Source organism: Pseudopipra pipra, chromosome 1 (genome assembly GCF_036250125.1).
Source record: "Pseudopipra pipra isolate bDixPip1 chromosome 1, bDixPip1.hap1, whole genome shotgun sequence".
NCBI lineage: Eukaryota > Metazoa > Chordata > Aves > Passeriformes > Pipridae > Pseudopipra > Pseudopipra pipra.
The window spans coordinates 93,618,762-93,634,445 of record NC_087549.1 but is presented as its reverse complement, the minus strand read 5'-3'; the positions used below and the strand labels follow the sequence as shown (position 1 = coordinate 93,634,445).

At 48.8% G+C, this 15,684-nt stretch overlaps 1 protein-coding gene across 1 annotated transcript; it reads right to left on the bottom strand.

The window, feature by feature from the left end:
• Positions 1-771: 771 nt before the first annotated feature.
• Positions 772-5,678, bottom strand: SOX4 (SRY-box transcription factor 4). Its single transcript, XM_064665734.1, has one exon. The coding sequence runs from the start codon at positions 4,750-4,752 to the stop codon at positions 3,451-3,453; it is 1,302 nt and encodes a 433-aa protein (XP_064521804.1). The 5' UTR covers positions 4,753-5,678; the 3' UTR covers positions 772-3,450.
• Positions 5,679-15,684: the final 10,006 nt, after the last annotated feature.

Sequence of the window (15,684 nt, the reverse complement as noted above, 5' to 3'; positions counted from 1 at the left end):
TTAACAGCTAAGTGAAATCATTATGTCAGTGGCATGCTTTAGTCGGTTAACAAAACACTGCTTGAGGTACGATGCATATTCGTGGGCATGAGGGAAACGCAGGCGGGTACTCGGGACGTGGAAAGCCAGCGGGGTCATCGACCTTGGCCCCGGCCTGGTCACCCCCCACCCCGTCGACCAGCAGGAAGTTTGGAGCAAGGACCTCCACTTCGGGCCACAGAGGCCCCGGGCCGCCGCCCCGCGCATTCACACCGCTGATGCCCGGGCGTTTGCAACCTCTTTGCCTTAGAAAGGCTTCATTAAATTATCCCAGAGAAACTATTTTAGATGAGTGGTGGGCGCGGTGGTCCCACTGCTGCTCTCTCGTTTGCTCCGGCGGTTTGCACCCGAAACGCCGGGGCAGAACGGAAAAAAAGAAGGGGAGCGGGGTATCTCTTTTAAAGGGAAAATAACCTCAACCCGCGGTGCCCGTTCGGGCTGCCCCGGCAGGCGAGGCGTGGCGAAGGCGCTGCCGGGAAATCGGGAGAAGCAAACGCCACACTCGCTGTCCTCCCGCCCCTTCCCCGGGAGCCCAGGCCCCGCAGCCCCCACCCGCGTCGGCCACACCCCGGCCCCGCTCTGGCCCGGGGGGGGCGGTGGGTGGGCGGGCGGTTCGGCGGCACGGGCGCCCCTCCCTCCCCGGCCCCTCCCGGGCGGGCCGGCCGTGGGACTCCGATACACCTGCCCGGAGAGGGCTGGGGACATAGCAATAAAGACAAGAGCAGCCCAATGTTAGGGTTCAGTTCCAGCTGATTTTATTTCCTTCCAGAAGAAAAAAAAAAAAAACCAACAAAAAAAAAACCAAACAAAAAGCCAAAACAAACAAAAAAAAGGAAAAAAAAAACAAAAACAAAAACAAGAGGTTATTTACAGAAGGTATATCAACAATCTGACAGGCAGTGAACTTGACATGGTTAGCTGGCATGATTTTTTTCTTTTTTTTTTTCTTTCCCCACCTTGCATTGTGGGTGATCATTAGACTAAAAAAAAAAAAAATAAAAAAATCTACACAGCATATTGCACAGGATGGATGACCAAAAAAAGAACAAAAAAAGAACAAAAAAGTTAAATCCTTAACGGAACCACCTCATTAGGCAGACGTCCTAGTGCCTGTCATGTTATATTAACATACATAAACACACAATCTTCTTTTTTGCTTATTATAATACAGACTTAAATGTACAAAGATGTTTTCACTTTCTTCATCTTAAACACAACAGCTATAAACCTGAATACATATGCTATCATCATGCCATAAGAGACTAAAACAATTATATTTAGCGACAAATAGAAAGGATTAAATAGTCAAATACAAGAATGAAAAACGCAGTACATAGTGTCGCGAACTCAAACCGGCATTTCGATAGATCCAGTGGTTTAAACGGCACGTTTTTGCTTAGAAAAAAAGTGCAAAAGATGTGGTTTACAAGTTAAAGGTACAGGATCCCTTCTATGTAAATGCACCAGTTGCTTCACTTCATTTGGGGACAAGTGGTTCCCCAAAACGGTAGCATATAGTGTATATCCCTTCCCTCCGGTCCCCTCGCGCCCCCTCCGCGAAGAGGCGGGGGGCTGCAGAGCGGGCAGCGGCGGGGGCGGTGAGGGATGCTGTCACTTTAAGATGCCTGCAGATTGGAGTGTAAACATGGACAAAATAGGGGCTGATTCGTGGGTGTGTGAGAGTGTGAGTGAGCGTGAGCGCGCACACGCGTGTGAGATACTAACCAGCGGCCCTGTTGTTAAAATCAGGAAATCCAAACAGCGATTTACACCGATTTACACCCCCTTTATATATTTTTTACAAAAATACACTGAGAAAATAATCAAACGTTTTCATCTCTCTTCTCTTTTTGTTTTTAAAAGTGTCAAAAGTCTACATTTAAATATAAAAAATTAAAAGTTAAAACTCTAGCCCTTCAGTGAAGGAGACATAAAAATGGTGCGGGTAACAACAAGAACTACCAAAAAAGGACAAAGAAATACAAGTCAAAAATGTTTGGCCAGTATAAATACGTCCACTTATAAAATGGCATCCGATTACATTTACAAGGAAAAAAACAATACGAGGATGGAGCATCGGTGAGAAAAAACAGTCTTTTCATTTACAGCTATAAGGAACAAACACATACATACTCTGAGAAAAAATTTGGTCCTGAATTTCATATTGTTAAAGTCCAGCACAGATTTGAGTTGCGTTTGAATCCTTTAAAGAGTTAAGAATGAAAAAAAGCTGGTGATATTTTTTGTAGGAATCAAACATAGCGCCATCTATCTGCTTTTATATTATCCTAACACTAGTTTGTTTTTTTTTTTAACTGTTCAACAGTCTTACAGAAATCTTGAAAAGATAGACAGTATAACATGCTATATTAAACCCCACCAGTGAAATAATCCAACACCATCACGATTCTGAGTAAGAAGAAAAAAACTACTATTTTTTTTTGTATTTTCGGGTTTGGGTTTTTTTTTTTTTTTTGCAAAAGCCATCGCCCTCCGTTTCCCCTGTACCACATCATGACAGAAACCGTTCCTATTCGCTCTCTGTTTCAAAAGAAGTTTTCAGTGTTCTTGAAGTTTCAGCCTTATTTTTCTCTCCACATATAACATGAGGTGACTGAAAAAAGCGTTGCTGTCACCTCATCTGTACGTGCAAATCCATTTCAGTTTATTATTATTTTTCCCCCCACCGTATTTCCAAGACAGCTCTCAAGTGTAAGTCTGGATCTTCTCCGGTTAACTAGGACTCAGTCCAGCTCCATCCACCTCCTCCTCCTCCTCCCAGCATCGTCGCCTCCTCTCACCACAGAAGAAACCGGGACAGGATTTCTCCCCCCCAAACGTGAACCTTGCAAGGCTTTGGGTGGATTTTTTCTTCTCTCTCTTTTTTTTTTTTCCCAAGCAGTTCTGATCGCTCTTTCACAGGAAAGGGCGAATCCTCAAGACATCCAGTATGCGCTCAGCACAACGCACCGCTTCCCCTCCTCTTTATTCGTGTAAAGTGGGCAATAACAAAGAACCCAGAGGTGTGTATGGTTCCCCCCTCCCCCCCTTTCTCTGTCTCTCTTTTCAGGAAATAAAATGGAAAAAGGCAGCGTTTCGCTCCCGCCAGTCTGTAAAAAAGCACCGTCAGGCTCCTCTCTCGGAGGGGGTGTGTGCGGGTCCATCTGCAGCCAGAGGAAAGGGACTGCTGGCCTTTCCGCAAGGAGAGGGCGATCCCGATCCCGCCGCCTCTTTCCCCGAGTACAAAAAGCAGTCTTTCAACAGCCCCTTCCCAGAAACAAACAAAACCGAAAAAAAACCACAAACACCAAAGAAAACAGAAAAAAGACACAAAAGCGCCCGGCGGGGTGGGCGAGTCCTGCCGACAGCCACGAGCGCCGGTGTCTCCTCCAGCAGGGCCCGGCCCTCGCCTCAGTAAGTGAAGACCAGGTTGGAAATGCTGGACTCCAGCCAGTCCCCCGAGATCATCTCACTTACCTCCGGCGTGCAGTAGTCCGGGAACTCAAAGTGCGAGCCCGAGCCGGGCTCGAAGTTAAAATCCAGGTCCCGGTCGAGCACCGAGGAACTGAAGCTGCCCAGGGACATGCTCTCAAAGCCGGGGCTCGGGTTGAGGTCCAAGAGGTCATCCTCAAACTCGTCGTCCGACGAAGAAGAGCCGGAGGAGGAAGAGGAGGAGGAGTGGGAGGACGCGGAGGAGGAATGCGCCGTCGAGGGGGCCGGAGAAGAGGCGCGCAAGCTGGTGTAGCTGCGGTGATCCGAGGGCGAGCCGGAGCCAGAGGGCGAGGGGCAGGCGACGCCACCGCAGTCCCCGTCGGGCCGGCCCGCGCCGCCGCCCCCCTCCTCGTAGAGGCTCAAGGGGTCGCCGGCCTCCGCAGAGCTGCTCAGCGTGGGGCTGCCGGGCACGGCGCCGCCGGGGGAGGCGGAGGCGGCCGCCGCCTGCCCGCTCCCGAAGATGTAGACCCGCTTCAGCTTCTTCTCGGCCAGCGGCTTGCCGGGTCCCGAGGGTGCGCCCGCCGCCCCCCGGGGCTTGTACAGCGCCTGGTGCTCGGGCGGCAGCAGCGCGGCCGACGGCTCCCCGGGGAAGGGGGCGGCCTTGCCGCCCGCCGCCTTGCCGTGGGGCTTGCCGCCCGCGCCCGTTCCGCCGCCGCCCGCGGGGGAGGGCTTGGAGCCGCCGCCGCCGCCCTTCTTCGGGGCGGGCTTGGCGGGGGCCGCGGGGCCGCCGGGGCCGCCGCCCGCGCTGCCCCCGCCGGCACCGCCCCCGCCGCCCTTGTCCGCCTTGTCGCCGGGCTTGGCGGAGCTGTTGCCCGACTTCACCTTCTTCCTGGGCCGGTACTTGTAGTCAGGGTAGTCCGCCATGTGCTTGAGGCGCAGCCGCTCCGCCTCCCGGATGAAGGGGATCTTGTCGCTGTCCTTGAGCAGCTTCCAGCGCTTGCCCAGGCGCTTGGAGATCTCGGCGTTGTGCATGTCGGGGGACTGCTCCATGATCTTTCGCCGCTCGATCTGCGACCACACCATGAAAGCGTTCATAGGCCGCTTGATGTGCCCGCTGGGCGTCTTGCACCAGCTCGGATCGTCCGCCTTGCCTCCCGTGGAGGCGGTGGAACCCGGCGTGGGGGAGGAGGCGATGCCCAGCTCGATGCCGGACCCGGAGTCGGAGGTCTCGGCGGCCAGCAGCGCCTCCGTGTTCTCCGCCGTGTTGGTCTGCTGCACCATCGCGGCGGCGGCGGCGGGGGGCTCGCCGGGGCTCAGCGCCGCTCCGGCGCGGGGCAGGGCGCGCAACTTCTCACAGCGGCACCGGGGCGGCGCAGGCCCCCGCGGCCGCGCCCCCGCTCCCCGCACCACTTGTACTTCCACACCGGCGCCTCGTCCCCGGCGGCGCGGTCCTCTCTGCCTCGAGGCGGCGGCGGCAGCAGCAGCGGTGCCGCTCGCGGTCAGTCAAGAGTTTCTGCAAAAGCAGCGCCGCGAGCCGCCCGTCCAAGTTTGCTTTTTTTTTTTCTCGGTGTGGTTTGGGTTTTTTGGCTTTTTGTTTTGTTGGTTTTTTTTTTTTTTTTTGGAGGGGGGTGTCGGTCTGCTTTTTTTCCTCACCACATCGGGTCTCCCCCCTCCCCGAAGCAGCTGGTCCAGTTCACAAGTGCGCTCCGCCTGCCCCCGATGTTTCAGGAGAGCGGCACGCCTGCCGCCGAAAGTCTCTCAGCGCTGGGCACGGCCAGCGTGCACCGCCGCGGGGGAGGGGGGAGGCGGCGCGCCCCCGAAGCACCGAAAATCCCGGCTCCAGGACGCGTGGTGGCGGCGGCGGGGTCAGCGGCCAGGAGTTTGTGCAGGTTGGATTTGGCAGCTGGCGAGGCACAGAGCGAAAAGGAAACCCCTCAGGATAAAGAAATAATAAAAAAAGAAAACAAAAAGAAGGAAAACCCAGCAATAATTGAAAAAATCGACGTAAAAAAAGGAAAATAAAAAAGCGCTCGTGCATGAACGAGTGTGTACGTCCCCGGCAGGAAGAGAGCGGCGAGCCGGGCGCCCAGTCCCGTCCTCCTCCGCCGCCGGTGGTGGTTCTGCTGCTGCTCCGCGCCCGCGGAGCCCCGCGGAGCCGCCGCCGCCCCCCGCGCTCGCCCGCCCGCCGGGCGCTGCCCCGCGCCCCCCGCACGCCGCGCTCCGCCGGCCGCAGCTGAGAGCGGACCCCGCGCCCGCCCCGCGCCGCTTTATCCTTTCGCAGCCCGCCCCGCGGCCAATCGCGCGCTGTATCCAACGCCCTCCGCGTGCCAAGCCCCGCCCGCCTCCCCGGGATTGGCGGCCGGCGCGGCGCGGTAATAATGGCCGCGTGCAATGGGAAGCGCCCGCGCTGACCTCATTCCCGGCGGCGGGGCGAACTTTTTAAAAGGGGCAGGAGGGCAGCTCCGCGCGCCGCCCCGCGCCTCGCCGCGCACGTGCCCGCGACCCCCGCCCCCGGCCGCGCTCCTCCCTCCCCTTCCCTTCCCCTCCTTCCCCCTCCCCTTGCCTTCCTTTGCCGGGGAAAAAAAATTAGGAAATCAGCAAAAATCATCATAACACAAATCATAAAAAAAACCCAAAAAACAAAAAAACACAAAACAAAAACGGGAGAGAGGGGAATTAAGCGGTGCTGTCCCCGCGCGCGGTGTCTGCGGGGCGGAGAGCGGGGGGCACCTGCTCGCACAAAGGGCCGGGAGGATGTTCCTGCCGCCCCGGAGCCGCCGCACGCCCAGCGGGCAGCGCTGCCCGGGGGTGCCGGAGGGCGTCGCATGCCCGTCCCCGCGCCTACACACAGAGTGTCGCGGAGGGGTCGTCACCCCTCGGGAAGAGCCCGCGCGGCGCGGCCGTCACGCCCCCTCCGCCACGGAGCTGAAGCTGGAGCGCAGCGGCGCCGGGGGTGGGACGGCACAGCCGGCTGACACCTCCCGCGGAGCTCCCGGCCTCGGGCCGGTCACAGCGCTAATTAGCCGCTGCCACCCATCCCGAATTCCCCGGCGCGACGAGAGGAAGAGGTGTTGCCCTTATCGCCTTTTTACCCTCCGCCCCCCTCCCCTGCGCTTCGCTGGCTGCCGCTCCCTCGTTCCGCGGTCCCGCCGCTACGCCCGACCCCGGGGAGAGGCTGCGGCTGGGGGGGCCCAGCCCGGCCCCGCCGGTTGCCCAGAGAGAAGGAGGGGCTGGGGGGGGAAAAAGCGGTGCTCGGCCGGCAGGCAGGTATCAGCCTCCGGGGCGGAGGTGCTGCCGTGCGTGTCCCAATCTGCCCTGCTGAGCGGCCCTACCCCCTCTCCGGGGCCCTTCCTGGGGCGCAAGGTGGTTTTCGGGGATTGCTATTTCATCTCATGTACCCCTCTGCCATGATTAGTGGTGAAGAAAAGCAAGGCAGTAGTGCTAGGCGCTGTGCACCACCCCTTAAGGCCCCGTGGCATAAAAAAAAAACCAGCAAACAAACCAAAACAAAACCAAAAAAAACCACCTCACATCCAGGTAAAGGGGACGGTAAGACCATAATAGCATTGTTACTCCCCAAAGATTCCTCACATCATTCATCTGGCCAGGAACCACAAAAGCTGTTAGACAAAACAGCTGTGAAAATTTTTGTTTCACACAACACCAGTTAAAAACACGTTTTAAATCAGAAGAAAAATAATGATTGGAAACAGCTAAAATGTCTCAGACTAGAAAATAAGTTACATATTTTGCAAGAAAATTTATTATAGGATTCTTTAGCAGAGTTTCTAGCTAGCTTGAGAACAGGCTTTGAATATTAAGATCTCACACTGGACTCAAAGTACACTGTCGTGAAGTGTGGAGAAAAATCCTGAATTCCCAATACCTCCCTGGTAGGTCACCTACATTATTGAGACTGTTTACAAAGATACAAGCTAAATTATTGGTTTGCTTGCAAAAATAATACATGGGTTCCTCATACAGTCTCTGGTCAGCATTGGATAAAATACTGCTTTCCACTAGGTTGACGACACCCAGTGACATCAGTGGAGTTTCTCACCTTTACACTTCGTAAGTAATAAATCACACTGTGTTTTTCCCCTGCAGCCCCAAAGCTATGATCAAATCTGTTCTCCCCTATACCAGCACCATCTACAGAAACAGAGGCTCGCAGTGGGTTTGGTGTCAGGAATAACCACTGGCTTTTGCTTACACTCTTGGTATTCATGTGCAGCAGCATGAAAAACTGGGACTGGGAGCAGTCAGTAGCTTCTGGCTGCCCCACCTGTCAGCACAGTATCTAGCAGGATTTCAACACCCAACTGTTGTATTTTGCATATAAATATCAATTTGTTTAAACTACAAAGCAAGTAAAATATTCTCATGTTTCTAGACACGGGTTAAAGCAGAACAAATAAAAACTAAACTGATAGGCAGACATAGAAAGAAAAAGCTTTAGAAAAGCTTTTCATTTGGTTGTGTTATGTTCTGCAAGGTCTTGACTGCCATGAATAAAATTTATCTCCAGGTGAGGAGTTAAGTCTTTTCTTAATGAAAGCAGCCACATCAATTTAATCTTGATTGAAAAAGTGTTTATGTGGGATGGTCAGAAGAGTATTATTTCCTGAAAGAAAACTGTACAAAAGCGCTATTTAGAGCTGCTTAATAAAGCAAGTGTGAGAACAAGATGTGAAACTCTATAAAAGCATTTTACTACAATTTCTTAGCTGTTTCCTCAAAGTTAATTGCTTCCACCCCTAATCCTCCAGTGCTGGACCGAAAGTACCTTCCAGCTCCCCAAACTTTTAAGCCTAAATGTAAAGCGAGAGCACTCAGCTTCCGTCTAAAAAATGAAGTTTTAAGAGCACTGGCAAGACTTTTCCGTGTTTTACAACTTAAAAAGCCTTGAAACTCCATTCTCTTTCCTGCAGGCTCCATGAGGCCTGGGATGAGGCACGGGACGCGAGGTGGCAGCGCTGAGCCTCTTCTGCCAGACGTGGGAAAACGCGGAGCTAGCGAACCCGCGATTATTATTTTTTAATTATTTTTTTCCCTATGGTTTTACCGAGCAGTATAACGCTGCAGCTTTCTGACTGAAACTCTGTAGGTTTGCATCAGAGAGCGGCAGTGCCCACACAGTCACCTGTACGCCGCCAGAACAGTGTGTGATTGATGCTAAACCCCGTTGTGGAAATTAAGGGCACGGGCACTGCTAACACCGTTTTCACACACTGGGACCTGCAGTTTGCCTTGCACACGGAGCAAGAGAGCTTGTTCAGAGCCAACGTTCTGGACAAATCTACTGCAGGACTGGGCTCCGCAAGCATTGATCCCAGGATTCCCATCCCTGGAACTGTTCAAGACAAGGCTGAATGGGGCCCTGAGCAACATGATCTAGTGGGTGGTATCTCCGCCCATGGAAGGGGGGGTTGGAACTAGATGATCTTTAAGGTTCCTTCTGACCCAAAACATTCTATGAATGTACGATTGATTCCAGGTTTATGTGTGAATCAGCCTGCAGTCCCCATCGGTTAAAATATCTTAAGGGCACTCAGATTTAGCACAGTAGCAGACTCTTTCCCCCTCTTCTTCTGTTTTAAACCGAGGATTACGAGTGCTCAGGCTTCTTTAACTGCAGCCCTTGCAGCTGATCTTTTCCACACCCCCAGCTCTGTAGGCTGTGGGAAATGCTTTGCAGCCTGCTCCGGCGGAGCTCTCGGGAGCAGACCTTCCCTCCTGCGAGCGTGTTCCTGCGTGCCCTTGCAGGCGCGGAGCCCTCCCCTGCCTTGACGGTGCGCAGCGAGAAGCCCCCGCAGCTCCCTCAGTGGCTTTTTACCCCCAGTCACGGGGAACCGGCAAACTCAGCCCGCCCCTGGGGAGTGCAGGTTAATTAACACGCGCGTTGATTCCATGCTGTAACCTGAGCAGACACCCCCACGGCGCTGTGCGCCACCCCCCTTGCAGGGAATGCGCGGTGGGAGCTCCGCGGCCGCGCACCGCCCGCAGCGGATGTGCCGGTCATGGCGCGGCTCTCCGCGACCCCCCGCCGCCGACCGAGGGCCCCGTCACCCCGTGGTAGGCATCCACAGAGTGGGGAGAGGTGGCATCTTATTTACCTTGAAAAAACCCCTGTATTACTTCTGAGTGTTTTCCTGTCTGCGACCAACATTCACCTCCATAGCACGTGTTTTCCCCTGGCGTTTTGCTCCGCATTTCAAATGAGTGTATTGGGGTTATTTTAGCCTTCTTGAACTGCAAACTACAAGGCCAAGAGAGCAGAGGTGTGCTGCTAAGGAACACGTCCCACACCACCTTTCTATTGCCTATTTTGATCCAAAGAAAACGAAGTAGATGAGATAGTTGCCATTAAGGGGGAAAAAAAAGCCATAGCTTTAAAAATAAAGTCATAACAGATATTCACGATCAAAGAAGAGCATGCTTAAGGATCAGAGGTGTAAACTGAGACATGAAAGTGGGCCCTCCTTCTTAGTCCTGTTTGTGAGAAGAAAACTCCTTTGTACAGTTGCATCACTCCAATTCACAGCATACTTTTATTTAACGTGATTCATAAATGCTTTGAACTCTCTCCGATAGCTTTGTGGAGAAGAACTTTTATTACTGGGAAGTGTTTTATGGAGGATATTATTTACTTAGGAGTGAAAATCTGTTGCCTAAAGTTGTATGGTATTGCTTCCTTCAAGACTGTATATTCACTTGGATTTTACTTGAATACAAGCCTTCACATAGACACCCAGTGCTCCTGTTATGAGAATGCCAAGACATTTCTCACTCATTTAATACAATAAGTAGGTAAAAAGCCATTTGCATATACATATTTATATTAATTCAGATATTTATCACTTATATGGAAATGCTTGGTTTGGGAAGGCAGAAACATCTCTCCAGTGATTTTTAATAAGAAAATATGATAATACCTTCTACTCTTTATCCACTTTGGTAACTTTTTAAGTTTAAACTTGTTCTCTAAGAATAACACAAGTTCAAAAAGCTCTTTTAAAAATAATACTAAAAAAAGAAACTTGAAAAATACATTATTTACATTTACTTAAAAGGAGAATTGCACCCCCTATTCAATTCTATAAGATTTAGTAAACTTTTGTTTTGTTTTGTTGTGGTTTTTTGTTTGGTTGGGGTTTTTTTGTTTTTTTTTAACAGCTTCATATAAGAAAAGCTTTTAGTTAATTTTTAAAGCCGTTTTGGTAAGCCTTTTCTGCAAAGCGAAAAGCAACATAGCCACAAGGTTGAAGAGGAATTACCGGTCTGCTGCATATGTAGCAGCAGATTGCATATGCATGAGCTGCAGCTGCGTGAAGGCCACCCCAGGAAGGGGAGCCCAAGAGGAGAGCCAGTGGAGGGGAGCAGAAGCTCCGGGCTGCCTGCAGCCATCTCTCTGACAGGGCCGAGCCTTTCTCCCTGCAGGGGGATTAGGAAAGGAGCGCCCCACTTCTTTGGACCACTGCACTTTTTGAACCTGTTCCTCTCTTCCGCCCCTTACTCTCCCTCCCAGACATTTGTGTTTTCCTTCCTGCTGGTTCTCACCTTTCTCTGCCTTGTCCTTCGACCTTATCACTACCACCCCTCTAACGTTCAGCTCATCTTTTCCTGCCATCTCTATGAAAGAGCAAACAGCTGCACGAAGACAGTTCAGCAGAAGCCCGCATAGTACCAAGAACGAAGCAATATTTCTGCCCACTTCCACAACATGATGATGTCACCCAGACTTTAGCATCATTGATAAGACAGAGCTACAAAACCACTGTGCACTGAATTAAATTTGGGTTGTTTTTAAAGACCTTTAAGTGGGTTGTTACATGCTATTAAATTCAGAATGTCTTTTTGTATTAAGCAAAATGTTGCTTATACTTAGTACTCCTGGAAAGGAGGCATAAGATAATCCCTGTGTACACAGAAAAAAGGGTTCTTTTAAAATTTAAGCCTTAGCATTTCTAACTTGGTTTTGCAAGACTATTTCTTGAGTGATATATTCAATATAATTACATTAAAGAAAAAAGAAAAATATTGTCTTTTTTTTTCTTTTGCAAACTGGGTTATTAACAGGTAGCTATCCACAGGATCCAACTATAAGTAAAGAAAACTCCTTTGGCAACCTGCAGGCAGTTGGGTTTATCTATGTACTCTAAGATGGTTCTGACAGAGGTAGACAAAGAGTGGTCTATCATTTTCTGATATTTCAACCTTAAGCATTATTTAGTATTTTTTATCATAAAATTGCCTTTGTACTCAAAAATTCATCCCCTTCATTGAGCCCCATAGTCTTTAGACATTAAGGGATTAATTCCTGTCAAAAAAATTTTACTTATTTTTTCTGATTTGGTGTTTCTGATGCACCGATCAAAAAAGCTACAGCAGGTTCTGGTGGGAAGAGGCAACATACATTTAAATCTAAAATGAATGGGAGAAAAAACTAATTTTTTTTTTCCCTTTTGTGCTCAGGACAAATAGAAGTCTGGCTTTCATCCTGGTTTCCTGCCATATAATTGTTCTTAATGATGGTGGTGGTGTGACAACTAGTAAGTAGATTATTTTTTTTAATCTTTTCCAAATAGATTGCTCAAATGATACCACTCTACTTGCCAGGGTCTGTTCTATAATCTCTGTTACCTACCTTGCTTATGCTGCTTGTGCAGAATAAATTTACTGGTTTGATATTAAACATCAATATTAATTGAAAAAACAAATATATTTTTGAAAGCTTGTTTCCTCCAAGAATTGTACCTTTTTGAACAGAATGTCAGAAAAATGTGGAGGAGTTCTGCACTACCTTATGTAATCCTGATCTAGCTGTCATGCTCAAGAACTGTATATATGAGTAATCTTGATGTGCAGGTGTGCTCAAGTGAGGCGGGATGTCTGAATTTGCATTACCTTATAGAGTCTGTATTTAAGTTTTGATTGATTTCTATCAGAAATAAATTGTCCATATGAAACCTCAGGAAGCTTTAATATTATACACTGTCTCATAGTACAAGAATTGGCATATTCCAAAGTTGTAATCATTATCTCCTGTGTTTCCAACAATAACAGAGAGTCTGGTGTCTTAACTTTGTATCAGAAATTAATTAGAAAAAAAAACCCCTGAATTGTTGAATTTTGCTTTATAAAACTACTGCTATACTTAATATTGTATAAGAGTATGCTAGTGTATAGTAATTTTGCGAATTATAAATATCGTATTTGAAAAATTTGAAAAATATTGCACTCCTGCTAATCAAAGCTCTTCCATAGAAAGATTACCAGCTTAACAACCCTTAGTTTGTTTTTTTTTTGGTACTGCCTTTGAAATTTGAGGTGTAAATCTTGTTGATAGGTCAGAAAATATCAGTATTCGGGAAAGACTGTACCTTCAAATAGTCTATTCTTAATCTCATTTCATTAAAAAAAATAAATTATTTTAATGCCTTTCTGGGATGCTTTCAAAAATCTGCTCAGAACTATTAATAAGTTACACAATTAGATACCAAATAAGATGCTCTAAAATTGCCTTACAACCCAAGTATCTCCCAGATAGTATAGAAAGTCAGCATTTAGACTAACACTGCTTAAACTTCATTGCACCTGCTTTCACCAGGCACTTGAGATCTACTCCTTCAGGCTCTCATCCTGGTAACTGGTCTTCATGGAGACTCCGAGGTGGAAGGTAAGGTAAGGTGCTGGTAGGTAAGGTAAGGTGCTGGTAGGTGGGTGGTTGCTGCAGCATAGCCACACACTAAGTATTCAAACCCCAGGGTTGAATGCTGCCATGTGTGCCCCAGTGAGGTGCGGGTGTGGGGGTTGAGGCACTTTGGTTTCCTCAGGCTCTCATCCCGTGAGGTAAAGTACCAAAGAAAGCCTCTGCCGGTGTGGCAGGGAAGTTATGTGGAAACAGTGTAGATGTTTCACAGGGTATGGAAGTAACCAGGATACAAAATTGCATCTTGTGTATCTTGTACCTGGTGTGTTAAGTAACATTCTGGAGGTGTGTGACTGTCAAGGAACAGCTCTGAGGCACCACAGGGCGTTGCAGGATATAAGCACATGCATATGCACAAGCACGGTACTGAAGACTTCTGTGTATGACCTTGTCTGCCTGTATATATAAAAGGGGGGAAAAAAATTCACTGTCAGAAACAAATAGTGAGAACACTGGGGAACCCCCCCCCCCCCCCCCCAATATTTAGCCTACAGAGCTAGAAAAGACAGAAGTATATCAAGTTCCTATAGAAATATCATATAGCAAGAGGAGATGCTTGTTAGGATAGATATACACTACAGACTGTGGTGTGGTGTAAAAATACCTGAGCTAGCTGTAAATGAGCCATCTCAGGCACCAGAAACAATAGTAGCTTTTCGCTTTGCAACTTTTTTATGCAACCCTTCAGCAGTGATTCAAGGGTGGCTCCAGTTCCCCGAGGTATTTACACAGCAGCAGGGAATGGGCTGTGGTGCAAGTATGTCCTACCTGGCTCTTGTCCTGTAGCTTCCCTGTGCACAACTCTGCTTCCTGTTCCGTCCGGGGGGCGGGCTCCACCAAGCAAGCACCAGCAGGCTTTCATCTCCTTTGCATAGGTTCCCCAGCCCACACCTTCTTGTGTCTTGAACTTTCTGTTTCCCTGTTCTCAGCCTCTAATATAACTTTTGCGTTAATTTGTTTTTAATCACATAAAGGAAATTTAAACTGCGTTCACTCAGCACATAGCTCGCATTCCATCCAGCCTTGCAAAAATTTACCTATGGGTACTTTATTGATTTCATCTTCAGAATCACATGGAGCAAGTAAGCAGATAAATTGGCCACCCACTGATGAAGATAAAAATCATCCATCATTTAAACTTTCTCAAGTAAGCTATTTTTGTTTTTCTATTTTCTTATCCTAGAAATATATTACCATCTTTACTGCTATAAATGGAAGAATTTCTGCTGTTCTTACATAGATATATGCTGATGTATTTTGTAATCTTATATGCTTCATAACTATATTCAGAAACTGAGGTTTCAAAACGCATGCTGCAGTACATCCTGGTGTTAAACAGGCTTGAAGCTGCTTCTCAGAAAAGCTCAACATGTAATGCCAAAATTACTGCAATCTAGGGGAGCAGAAGTGGTGTCAGACTGCTCTTTGGATTGTTCACAGATTTCTAAGCAAATCCAGCTGTGAAAGATATCTGACACCCAACTATCTCACAGCCATGGTAAGACTTCAACTCAGATATTTGATTGGGATTTTTTTGTTGTTGTTGGGTTTTTTTTGTCTGTAACAGTTCTTTTGGAACACAGGGCAGCGGCAGTATATTAAACAGACACTGACAGAACCAGTGGAATCTGTTGTTTAATGAGGGCTGTAATATTCATGCTGACTGCTGTGATATGCCATTACTTAAATGAGAGACTCGTATAGCTGATACTGTCATTTGAAACAAAGACAAATTATAGCACAAGTACATTTTAATCAATATGGTTGAGCAGTTTTTTAAGGTTTAGTTAATACAGCATAGGATAGTATCTAGCTGGAGTAAAAAAATCCACACCCTGTATTCAGAGTGCCCCTTATTTATCATTCTGGCTTTTGCTTCTTTAAATTAACCTGTGAGTACCTGATCTGGTTGCGCATTTGGCAAGTCTACCCAGGGCTGGTGATCCTTCAAGACAACACTCAGGCAGCATTTTCCCACGATAAAGAAAGAAAACATCCTACTGCTTTGGGATGTGGTACCCAATTGCCCTGCCCCAGGAATGGTGGCCAGTCACCCATCAGCTCATGGCACTGCCTTGCTGCAGAGGAGTGGGTGCTTTCTGAGCACTTCCCAGCCTCAGGTGTTCCCCCTGGGCCTTAACAAGTTTCCTGTCCTACAAGGCGCTCAGCTGCCCCTCCTGAGGAGACGTCAACCCCAGCAGTGATGTGGGAAGGGGAAGAGCAACTCTGGAGGGGTCAGCTGCTGCTTTTTTTGGGGGGGTGCCAGACGTTTTGCATACCTTGGTCTCCGCAAGAGCCTCATGCTGCTCTTCACAGCCACTTTCTGCTTCCCAGCATTTTGACACTCACTCAATAACAGATAAGGCAGTGTCTGAACACCACACATGCCATGACCATCCTCTTTCTTGTGTGGTTTTTCTAGCCAAAAAATAAGGGATAATCATCATCATCATCAACATTGTCTGCTACTCAGGAGCTGCTGGTGACTTCCTCAAGAGGAA